This window comes from Triturus cristatus, chromosome 1_2 (genome assembly GCF_964204655.1).
Source record: "Triturus cristatus chromosome 1_2, aTriCri1.1, whole genome shotgun sequence".
NCBI classification, from domain to species: Eukaryota; Metazoa; Chordata; class Amphibia; order Caudata; family Salamandridae; genus Triturus; species Triturus cristatus.
Window position 1 is genome coordinate 266,356,097 of NC_140580.1, and position 12,276 is coordinate 266,368,372.

Consider the following 12,276-nt stretch of genomic DNA (forward strand, 5'->3'; position numbering starts at 1 on the left):
AAAGTCTGCGGTGCCAGAATACTGACTGAGCGACGTTGCTGCAAGTTACCCCCTTCAAGCCTGCCTGCCCATGATGCTGGCTCCAATTACAGTGGCCGGGCGAGAAAGAGACAGTAAGGCTCTGTGGGATGGTTAACAGAGCTAACAAAAAACGGCCCACTGGTGACCCTTAGGTGCCAGCCCATCGGGCAATGCCCGACTGCCCACCTTCCCAATCCGATGCTGGCTCGAACCCACGACCCTGAGATTAAATGTCTCATGCTCTGCTGACTGAGCTAGCCGGCCATCTTTTCCTTGGAAACTGCAGACCCTTTCTATGGGCTCTATGAGGAATTATCGCCTGGAGAAAGTAAGGTTTATTTCTTTTCACATTCTCTACTTCTGCCAAACGACGTTTCTCTAGGTATACGTCTGTCTGCTTCCAGCTGCTGTCTGAGTGTCTACACTCGAATAGATATATTCTGAAGTAGCCCGCCCAGTGCACGCGCCCCTACCTACTATTAATCCTTACTGCAGCCTTTCACCTCTCGCAAGTAAAATAGTTGTGCAGGCGCTTCACTGCATGGGTGTGTGGCTGTAAAAAAACAAGACAGTGTTTTTCTGAATCTCATTTCAATTTCCTTCTTCCACTGCATTCAGGGACGTGAGAAGCACAGACTCACGCAGAGAGACAATGAAGGGCATTCTGAGCACATAGCGCCATACAGCCGGTCTACAGTGAGCTACAACAGCTGGATAGAGTGAAGCAAGCACCGGGTAACAAAGAGTTACAGGGCGCGTGTGAGGCACTGGCAGGGGCTATCTCAAAAGGGCAGACTGGCACAGGGCAAAGAGATGCACCATGGCGCTGTAGGAGCATCACAGGTAAGACTGGCACCAGGCAAAGAGCTGCACCAAGGTGGTGTAAAAGTATCACAGGTACCGACTGGCACAGAGCAGACTGGCACAAAGAGTAGGCTTGCACACTGCAAGTAGCTACATAACTGTTGTGAAGCATCACAAGTATAGACTGGCACAGGGCAGAGAACTGCACCATGGAGGTGTAGAAGTATCCAAGGGGCAGAGTGGCACAGGGCAGACCGGTGCAATACAGAGAGCTTCAGCACTGATGTGAGGCATCAAAGTACAAACCGGCACAGGGCAGACTGGTACAATGAATAGTGCTACATGGCAGTATAGTAAGACGGTTAGACACTGTTTGGTACAGACTGTACTGACACAGGGTACTGTGGCCTGGCTATAATGTCCCACGGGTAATACGGTACAGTACTGCCAGGCTCAATACAGGGTACTGCAGCCTGGTTGCGACGTCCCACTGGTAGTTACTGTTTCGTACAGACTGTGCTGACACGGGAAGCTGTGGTCTGGTTGTAAGTTCCTGCAGGTTTGAGAGTGTGTAGTGGAGGCTGGGAGGGCGTGGGGTACCATCCGCCACAGTACAGTCCCCAGGTGCAGGCGGTGTGAGCCTTGGGGACTGAAACAAGACAGGAAGCTCAGTCAGGCCCTGCCGCTAAGGTACTACAGATAGAGTACAGACTGGACCTACACTGTGACCTCTGTCCTGCAGTATAACATGTGCAGTGCAGACCGGTGGGTACAACATGTGCAGTGCAGACTGAGCCAGTACATGTCTGTTCTACATACTATAATGATTTAACGTGCTTAGTCTTTGAAAGACTCATGTATGTGTGTGCAAATTATACACAGCCTGGTTCCCAAACTTTTATGAACCTTTAAGTAAAACTAACTGCACAAAATGTAAGCACGGTAGGAAATTATGGACTCAAATTTACTAATAGTGGAATTTTTGACCCAACATAATCTCTAAAAGTTAATGTGCTGCTGTATTACGACATATCAAGCATTTGCAATGCAATAGGTCTCACATTTACGCAAGTTTAAGCTATTGGCATTGCAAATGAAAATGCCTTTCTTTTTATGTTTTAAAAACTAAAACCTAAATAAAAGGCATTGTCATTTACAATGTTAATAGCTTAAACTCGCGTAAATGCGAGACCTATTACATTGCTAATGCTTGTTTCAATACCAATCATTGTGGTTATATGCTTATAAGCTTGGTTCTCTTCTGTGTGCATCGTGTTGAAGCTTTTGCAACACTTTTACAGCTTCTCTGTTGCTTAAATGATTCAAAGTGATGCAGAAAACAGAAGGATAATGTGGTTCATGGCTAAATGCTTATAAGGTCCCAAAGGCGAGACCGATTGCATTGCAAATGCTTGTTGATTCCTGTGAAAGGCTGGTGTCCTTATCTCGGGCCCATTATGTAAGTTGGTGCATGTATCTAGACTAGGAGCTGCGGGTTTAAGGAGATGTAACAGTTATGCGATGCAAAGCCGAAAGGGAAACAAAAATACACACAGAAAAATAAGCTGCAATATTCTGACGCCAACACTGGATGGCAGCAGACTGCACAGCAAGTGATCCACAAAACCACACGCTCCAAATCACAGATGTCCGTTTAACATCACAAATGAAGGAAGCAGCTTGTACTGCTGCTCCTGTTTTGTGCACGTCACAATTCAGCCTCTTAAGGATCAATACTCGGGAGTTGTTTGAAACAAGCAACGGCGGCTCCATTGCTCCAAAATCTACGGCCGATTCTAAAATCCTTTCAAATGATCATGCTCCCTCGCTGCTGTTCTTTATGGACAACGGCGGGGCAGCTGACCTGATCCCCTTGAATCCATCGATGGTATTTGACATCACATTCATGTGTGTAGCAGGGGTGGCAGGACAAACAAGAGTTAACGATTTCAAAAAATTATGCGACAGCGTAAATAAATGGTGTGGAATCATAAAGAAGTGGGAAAATATGTATAGATGGCAGGGAAACAGGCAACAAAATTTGTGTTAGAGTACTGAGCAGTTAACACATTAAAAGTATATAGTTGAGTAGATAGCATTTGTACAGATAAGAAAATATTTCACAGGAAGACCCAATGAGTAGAGCAGGGAAACCAAATTCACTGAATGTTGAGAAGGTAAAATCTCAGAGATTTGTCTTTTCCCATGCTACGAAATAATGCACAACGTTGCGCTACATATTCCAGCACCTATGAGCATGGGACAACACCAGACTACTTCAGCCACCATTATTGGCCAACACAGATACCAATCAGGACATTAAAAACAAAGCACACAGCCAGCATTCAAAACAAAGCACACGCGCAAAAGAGACAAGGTACAGACATCCCACATTTTGGTCTTATACAGATTTGGGGGCAAGGGAACTCACAAAGGGATACAACACACACGTGAAATGCAACAAGCATTGGCCGCGATTTCGCAAGACGCGCGGCCGTGAGACGTGCTCTGTGAAGGGGGAGGGGCGAGCTAGACAGGCAGAGCGAGGCGCACGCAGGAGAGCGAGAGGAAAGCAATATGGCGCCTCTGCTCGTTAGCCCGCGCACATGCACGCAAGCTGTAGGCCGGCGGCGCCGGCCATGGCAGCATTTTTTTAAGCCCTTACTAAACGTCTCGCCAAAGCAGCGCATGCGCTGGGTCAGGCAAGACCTAATAAAAGTGAAAAAGTATTAAAAGTATGTGACTGCAACATCTTGGTTCTAGGGCATTACCCATGATTGCCCTGTTTTTCTTTTAAGATTCCAGTTCAGAAGAGTATGAAATCAAATCCAAGTTCTCATCAAAGGTTCTCCATGCTAAGGCCATGGTAAAGCCAGTACCCAGAAAACCTACAAGGCCAAAAGATGTTTGCAGCTCTTCTGATGAGGATACAGGTATAGAGTTGATCATTGGTATGAATATTAACATTTGTTTTGTTGTTGAGAAACTGGTTAAAGATTGATGCTGTCATTTTAATCTTTAGTATATACTTCTAAACTTGAATATCTGTTTGATTTGTGATACATCTGCGAGTTTGAATATGTTGGAGTCTGTTGTCAGACCATTTCCACACAAAAGGATCCTGACAAAGAGAAACTTTTATGATCATTCAAAAAAAAGACACTGCAGCTGTCCTTGTGGGATTTGAGCATTGCCATGTAGAATCTTTTGTCTGCCATCTGAAGTAATGGAAGTCCTCTTGGCGGCCAGAAAAGACACTGTAGAATCCATTTATGCGGAACACTGTAACTATTTATTTTTATTTGGTACGCGCCTGAAGCCTTGAACCTTTTAAATTCAAACCTTTTGATGTTCTATGGTTTGCACTTTCTCTTCCCCTGCAGGGTATAGCAGTGGCTTCTGTCAAAAGCTGCTTGGCTGATCTATCAGCCTTTGTGTGCCTCCCTGACCAGCCTTCCTTGTTAATCAGCACTAGTGGTGCCTTTTCTAAAAGGTTTATTTTTACTGGTTTCCTCTCACTCTGTTTATTGTTCCTTAGTCTAATCTGAATCTTGGGTGGATCTTTTTTAATGGCAGCCCCATTTAAGCAGATGCACAGTTGCCTGGTTTGAGTTCTCATTTTTTTAAACGGGTGTATTAAGGGCACAGACTTTAGCCCATTCAGTCTTTGAACTTCAGGCCCTTTCGGTTCTACCACCATTCAGTTTTGTACCCTGATAAATTGGGCCCATCTCTTCTTTCAAAAGTGGAATCTCACATGTGTCAGTTCTTGACCATTACATCTTTCTTCTCTCCTCCTCATCCCACCATAGATGAGCACCTGAAAAGCTATGATACTAGCCCTGTCGTAGTCTACTGCACCAATCAAAGGAGACATAGTTAAGTGTATTCTCAGCTCTTTATGGATTTCAAGAGTGGGTTTAAAGAGTGTGCTAATAACTCGTGATCTTGTCCACTCTGTCCACCATGCACTGATACATAGCCTCAACTGTATTTTTTTCTTCCATAGGTGCTACAAGTCTAGCGAATGCTTTATGCTTGTGAAATAATGTTAAGTGTGTGAATGAAACATTTCAGTTCTCGGGAGTTTCTCTTATTGGAGAAGTCAAATCCAAGCTTCTGTTAGACCGCTCCATAGTAAGGCCGTGGTAAAGCAGGTGCCATAGGCAAACAGCGTTTCCAGCCTTTTCTGTTAAGGGCAGTTATGTGGTAGATAATTGGGATGTTGCTTTGCCATAGCAAAGAAAGGCTACTCTTGACATCTGAAGGATGTTCTAATTTGAGCAATCTGCCAAATGATTGTTGAAGGAAAGTAACGTTTTTGAACATGCTTAGTGAACAGACTATAAACATGCTCTCAAGTCATTTCAGTAGGTACATTGCTTCAAAGTAGTCTAGTTTAACCTCCGTTTTCATCAAACGTTTAAGTTTCATCAAGCTACATTGATGAGCATAAACACTGAATAGTCCTGTCCACAAGTGGGATCCAGGAGCACTTGCTTTATGGAACAAATCTTGTATTCGTTTTCTAAGACACTCGATCGTCAGTACACAGCTGTATGCCTACAACGACTTTGGCCGGCAGCATGGGATAAATGCACAAGACATATTTACACAGCTTCAGTGCCTACAACCCGTAGGCTGGCAGCAATGTCTGGATTGCCTGAGTCTATATGGTTACACTAAAAACAAAATAAACATCACTACAAAAAACAGAGCGACAAAAACCCCCTCCCACCCCCCAGCCAAAAGAAAAAAAAGTAAGTAATGAAAAGGGCACCTACACCATGTCCTGTTAGATCATTTGGAGCCACTCACCCCCATCAGCCAGTTCCAGCCCCAGAACCCACATCATTGGCTACGGGGCAATACCTGGTCCTGTGCCCTCTGAATCAGATGTATGATTTGTAGCTATTTGGGGCTCGTAACTTCTCTGAGTTCTTTAGATAGTAAAGATATGAAAGGGGACCATAATTCTGCATAAGTTAGGCCCTTATGATCTTGCACTAGAGAGAGGCGTTCCATGGCTAGGGTCGACCAGAGTCTATGTAGCCAAGCCGTATGATCTGGCACCTTAGAAGAGCCCCAGTTCGCCAGAATTGGTTGCAGCGCTACTAATAACGCCAAAGCCATTTTGCTACCACTCAGAGCGCAGGGCGAACGTTAGCGCATTTGATAGCCCTAGCAGTGTGTTTGGCCGGAAACGAGGAATCTAGTCTTGAAGGCAGAGTCTGTCGTTCAGCACCTTCTCCCAAAATCGTTCTAACCTCGGACAGTGCCAGAGTAGGTGCACCAGCGAGCCGGCCAGTCCGCAGCCCCGCCAGCATTTCTCTGTGTGGTTTTTATCCCATCAATAGATACGAGCCGGCGTGAGGTACCAATATGATGTGACCTTAAACACAGACTCTGTTCCGGTGGTGTTGTGAGGAGTAGTATGGTGCGCCCTATAATGAATATCCGCCCACTCCTTATCTGAAAGGGCTCTCCCTAGTTTCTCCTCCCAGCGTAGCTGACCTTTCGGACGCTTCACGTCCTGGCCCTTTGCGAGTAGAGTATAGAGCTCCGCAATCATGTGCTCATCATCTTTCTTGCTCATTAGCCCCTTCTCGAAAGGGGTAAGTTAAAGAGAGACATGCGGCAAGTAAGCCACCGAGGTGGCCCAGTGTTGTAGATGTAGATAGTAGAACCCATCAGAGTCGGGTAGATTATAATCCTGACGTACCTGGGCGAAGGAAAGGATGCCCTTCTCATCTAACCAGGTGCCCAAGTGTTTACAAGCTGCTTCTCTCCAACGCTGGGCGACCTCAGATTTACAGCCTGGTGGGAAATCTGAGTTATCAACCATCGGAGTCATTAGGGAGGGAAATGTTGTAAGACCCCTCTTGAGCGCCACCGCATCCCAGGCCTTAAGCATCGCAGCTGTGACTGGGGAGGAGTAAAGGCCCCAGGCTCCGTCTACGTGGAAGCCGCACCTCCCTCCAGATAATCGCTCCAGCTACCGCCTGGTCCATGAAGGTCCAGGGTTTTTCCGAAAGAAGGCGGTTCCATTCTAAAACATAGCGAAGATGGGAGGCTTGTAGGTATCTATGAACCAATGGTAAATTCACACCGCCCTCACTCTTGGGTCGTGCCTGTTGGGATGTGGGCAGGCGCGCCTTTCTACCACCCCATACAAATGTATTTATGGCCAGCTGCAAAGTTTGCATAGCTTTCGAAGGGGGCACCAGGGGTATGGTCTGAAACGGATACAGAATCTGCGGTAGCATCGTCACCTTCACCGCTGCTATGCGCCTGAACCAGGCCAACTTAAGCCTAGACCACCCGTCCAATGCCTTCATAGTCTGTTCAACCAGAGCCGAATAGCTCAACTCCAGTGTACGTGATGGCGTGGGGGCAAGGAGGATGCCCAAGTAGGTTATTGGGTCATTGGTCCATTGCAGCGGGAGCCTCTCTTTCAGTAGATCGACAAGTGCTTGGGACGAGGACAAGTTGAGGACCTGGGACTTAATGAAATTTACCTTAAATCCATATACCCTTCGAAAAGACTCCACTTCATTCACAAGCGTGGGCAGGAACGTGAGGGGTTCGGAGAGAGATAGGATGACAAATCGGAGGCCCTGAATGCTTGGATGGTCTCGAAGCCTTTGGGCGAAGGGTTCCATATATAGGGCAAACAGGAGGTGCAAAAGCAGGCGTCCCTGCCTCGTGCCCCTGGCGATCAGAGAGGGGGTTATGGATACTCCATTTACCCTAACAAAAGCCTGGGGGAAGTGGTATATGCATTGAACCCAATGAATAAAGCGCGCCCCAAACCCAAAGCCACGCTGCGAGTCAAATAATTCTACTGCACCCTATTGAATGCCTATTCCGCGTCTACGGACAGGAATATAGCCTCCTTGCGGGACCTGTGAACGCTGTCAATGAGGTGTAGGAGTCATTTTGTATTATCTCCTCCCTGGCGAGTGGGAATGAACCCTGCTTGGTCCGGGTCAATTAGACCCGCCATTAGTGGGTTCAACCGGGCCGCCAGGATACCAGCGAAGATTTTGGCATCTATGTTAAGTAGCGAGATAGGGCGGTAAGAGCTGCATAGGCTAGGGTCCTTATGAGGTTTGGGAATAACTGAGATGGCAGCTTCTGACATGAAGTCTGTGACCTCTCCGCTGTCCAGGAAAGAGTTAAAAAGCCTCGTCAGCACGGGCACTAATTCCCCACAGAAGGTTTTATAAAATAGTGCCAGGTAGCCATCTGGGCCCGGGAATTTGTCCAATTTCAGCCCAGCAATGGCTGGGATAATCTCTTTTGGGCATATGGGATCCTCAAGCTGCATCGCTTGGGCCTCAGGGAGATGAGTGAATTTGCTTGATTCCAATTAGGCACTTGCATCTTGTTGATCAGTCGCATCCTCGCTATATAAGGACTGATAAAATTGCCTGAACTCGTCCACTATCTGGGAGTCCAAGTGCACCTCCACCCCTGATGGCTGTTTAAGCGATGAGATGGCAGCAGCCATAGTGTTACTTCGTAATCTCTGTGCTAGCATTCTCCCACACCTATCGCTACTCAGGTAAGAACCTGTGGCAGAGTCGTAACAGCGCATATTCTGTCCTATCGAGGTCCAAGCGTTTTAGGAGGAGCCGTTTCTTCTCTAAGTTCCTCCAAACCCTCGGCGCCCCAGTAAGTTTGTGTACAGCCTCTAGTTCCCTCACTTCCTGTTCAATGGTCTGCCGGACTTCCCGGCATTTTTTGTCAGCCTAAGATATCGCCATAAGTTCGCCTCTCATCACAAGTTTGAGAGTCTCCCAGATGGCAGCCAGCGGGATGTCCCCTTTATCGTTATGCTGTAAGTATTCAATTAGCTCTGCGCGTAGGCTCTATACAGTGTTAGGAGAGTGCAGTAGACGCACCTGCAGGCGCCACCTCGCGGGAGCGCGCATGTCTCCGTCTGATTGGATGTTAATGGAGATCGGTGCATGATCTGATAAAGAACGCAGTTCTATAGAGGCCTCGCGTACCCTGGGCAATAGCGCTTTAGAGACGAGAAACCGGTCTAGTCGCGCGTAAGATACGTGAGCAACAGAGTAGTGGGTGCAGTCCCACAATGCGGGGTGCTTAAGTCGCCAGACTTCGTGCAAGCCACTGTCAGTCAGCCACTGTTTATCCTCTGGGGAAAGCGCCCCCACCTGTGTACTCCTCTGGGCAGAACAGTCTGTCGTTGTCCATGACCAGATTGAGGCCCCCCCCCCCCCCACCAATATGGTAGCGTCAGGCGAAGCTAGGCCCTCTGAGAGGATTCTGATTAAGAAAGGCTCCTGGTGTGCATTAGGTGCGTAGCCATTAATCAGTGTAAAAAGGGTAGCTCCCCCATTGGAGCCTAAGTGCCAGCCCCTGCCCTTTGCCTCATAGAGGGTAGAAAGTACCTTCCCTTCAAATGTTGTACCCAAAAGGATGGCCATCCCATTTTTCTTTGCAGTGCCAGAAGACCAATATTGATGGGGGAATCATCACGTGCGCATATGGACTGAGTCTTTGGACGACAAATGGTTCGCTTGCAGCATGCAAATGTCTCCTTTAGTGTGCTCTAGTAAGGAAAGGAAGGCAGCGCGCTTTACAGGGTGATTGAGGCCCCGGACATTGAGACTTACAATTCTAAGGTCTCTACCCATAGGGAACAGACATCAGTCAGTGCAAGATGATGACTTCTGTATAAGGGAGTCACTGGGGGGTGCGCCCAGCGGGACAGCATAAAGCTCCAGTACCGGTGCAGGTAACCCAACATAAATTAAACCCCAAATACATAAATAATAAAATACTGACATCCAACAAGATAGAACAAGTGCTAGAGTCTCTTAAGACCAAAGTTCGTTGAGAAAACATTGAGTGGGGGGGGAAATGTAGACCTGGTAATCCCTCACAAACTAGCAGAAGCGAACTCCTAGATTCAAGCATAGCCTACCCTGCTGATAGTTCAGGAGGGTGATGATCGGGCAGGGGAAGAGGCCAGTGAGGAGATAACTGCTTCTCTTTCTTTTGGAATAGTGGCTGTGTCTGGTTTGTGGGCGGCTATTGACTTACCCCCAGTCTGCCACCTATAACTGTTGCGTCTGGACCCTGCCGAAGGCTTGCGCTGTATCTCCGGGGACGTGGGTCTTGACATTCCCAGCACTGACCATCATAGCGAAAGATGATTCGGAAGGGATGACCCCAAGAGCAGGCAATCCCTTTCTCTCTCAGATGTGTCGTAATTGGGTGAAATTCCCTTCACTTAAGCAGGGTGGTGGCGGACAGATCTTGGAAAAGTGTAGGAGAGTGACCTCTAAATTGCACGGGGTATGCTTCCCTCGCTTTCTTGATAAGTTCCTTAAATTGGAAGTAATGCAGGCAGACCAAGATGTCCGGTGATGGGGCCTTGCCCCCTCTTGGCAGCCCCACTCGGTGAGCCCTGTCAATCTGCAGTTGAATGTTCCGTGCCCAACATCTGGCTGAAGAGAACCGGGACGAACTCTCTCACGTCTTCTCCTTCGGCCCCAGACTTCATTTCCCGGATGCGCATGTTGTTGCGACGGGAGCGATTCTCTAGATCTTCCGCATGGGCCTGTAGTTCAATATGCTGTTCCTTAAGCCGAAGGATTTCTTGATGCATCATTTCTACTTCTTAGTCACAACTATTTTCGTGGTCTTCAAGCGTTAACACACGTTCACCAATTTCTTCGACGTCCCGCTTGACTACTTTGAGGTCAACCATGTGTTGGCCTTTGAGCTCCTGGTGATCTTCACGCAGGGACGTAAATAATGCTGTCATGAAAGCTTTAGTAGCTGGGGCATTCGCCTCTTCTGAGTCTCCGGGGTTCCCTTCATACTCTTGCCCCGTTGCTGCAGTGGCCCCTTGCGAGGGTTGCTTAAGTAGCATCTCCTTAACTGAGCAATCTTTTTTCACCCGGGTGCTCGTCATGATGCGTAACCAGGATCCTCCAGCTCGTGTCTAGCTGCTAGTCCTGAAGCTCTGCGTCGTCGAGCCATCAACACCCGTCCACTCATCAACACCCGTCCACTCACCGCCTCCTGTGCTAAGGAACGTTTCACAGTCCCGAAAGGCTTGTCTCCTGGGCTCAGCTCTTCAATGGCCGCTGGATATGCACTGCCCTTCAGTCCGAAAATGTAAATTTGAGCAGGACAATTCACACGTTACGACCATCTCTAGGAGGGCCAGCCGCCATGGGGGAGCCCTGCGTCCCACAGCAGACTACCAGCCGCTTTAACGGCTGCGGCGTTTCCAGCAGGCAGTCTTTGGTCAACTAGTCGTTTTGGCTACGGCCGCGAAGGTGAAAGGTCTCTCACCGAAATGGTTTCCTAAGCGAGGCGCTCCCCTGAGTGCAGGTGGTCCATATTATGACTCGTTAACTCCAAGTCACAAACAGAACTGCTGTTAGTAGGCCTCGTTGGTTTCGGTGGGTCCTCCCACTCCACAGCACAATATAGGGCTCTCCCAGCCCCACAAAACAGGCTAGCGCCTTCTGGAGGGAACCAGGTAGGAGCGGGTGACCTCCGGCCGTGCCTTTCCTCTGGCAGCTGCAAGGGCCCCTCGCGTGTGGTCCAACCTCTGCACCGCTCGTCGGGCAGGCTCCAGCGTTTATGATCCTCACTGGGTGCAAGCCCTCAGCATGTACCGAGCTGGCTGTGGGCCTCCGGACCTGTAGATAGGGCCTCACCTCTCCCAGGTGCAGTGGTAAATCTCTTGATGCCCCCTTTATGCCAGGTCGCACTCCGCTTCTGTCGAGCAGGCCTGGGCCTCGAGATTACAGCTCCTCTCACTACGCTGCGCGGGCATGCTGCCCTGGGCCTCTTCGCTATGCCCCGCCTGCAACTACTGGCTCCTTACTTGTGCCGCTCCAGGCCCCGGTCGCCGTTTCTCTGCTGCTTATCGGGGGAGCACGACCGCTCCACTCTGACTCTGCCCCAGCGGGCGTGCTGGATGTGTTCTTGGCCAGTCAGGCCGCCGAGCTCCGGGCTAGGAGGGGCCGCTGCACTCCGCAAGCCAGATCGCTTATTGTCCACGGGACGGATGGGCACGCCGCAGAGCCTGATCCCTCTCCTCGCTGCTGGCAGTGGTCACGTAGCTGGCTGTAGGCCTCCGAGCCTGTAGACAGGGCCTCAGCGGCCCCGGGTGCTAAGGGAATTCTCACAATATCCCCTTTACATCAGGCTGCATTCCGCTTCTTTCGAGCAGGCCTGGGCCTCGGGATCGCAGGTCCTCTCACTACGCTGTGCAGGCTTGCAGCTCCACGCCTCTCCGCTATGCCCCGCCTGCAGCTACTTGCTCCTTAATCGTGCCGGTCGGGCCGCTGCAGGTCCCGGTTGCTGTTTACTGGTGCGCTATCTTCCGCTGCCAATCTGGGGAGCACGATCGTTCCGCTCTCAGACTCTGCCACGGCGGGAGTGCTGGTTGGGTTC

General features: G+C 49.2%; 1 protein-coding gene across 6 annotated transcripts in view; it reads left to right on the plus strand.

The window, feature by feature from the left end:
* Nucleotides 1-12,276, plus strand: part of LOC146867141 (uncharacterized) — a 799,234-nt gene that overhangs the window by 523,198 nt on the left and 263,760 nt on the right. For 2 of the 6 annotated variants that reach the window (XM_085603589.1, XM_085603590.1), the window contains exon 7: nucleotides 3,624-3,776. The exons of 2 other annotated variants lie outside the window; for them this stretch is intronic. In XM_085603589.1, coding sequence (XP_085459715.1) covers nucleotides 3,624-3,776 — 153 coding nt within the window. The remainder of the gene's footprint in view (nucleotides 1-3,623; nucleotides 3,777-12,276) is intronic. 2 more of the 6 variants (XM_085603591.1, XM_085603592.1) reach the window with 1 other exon arrangement.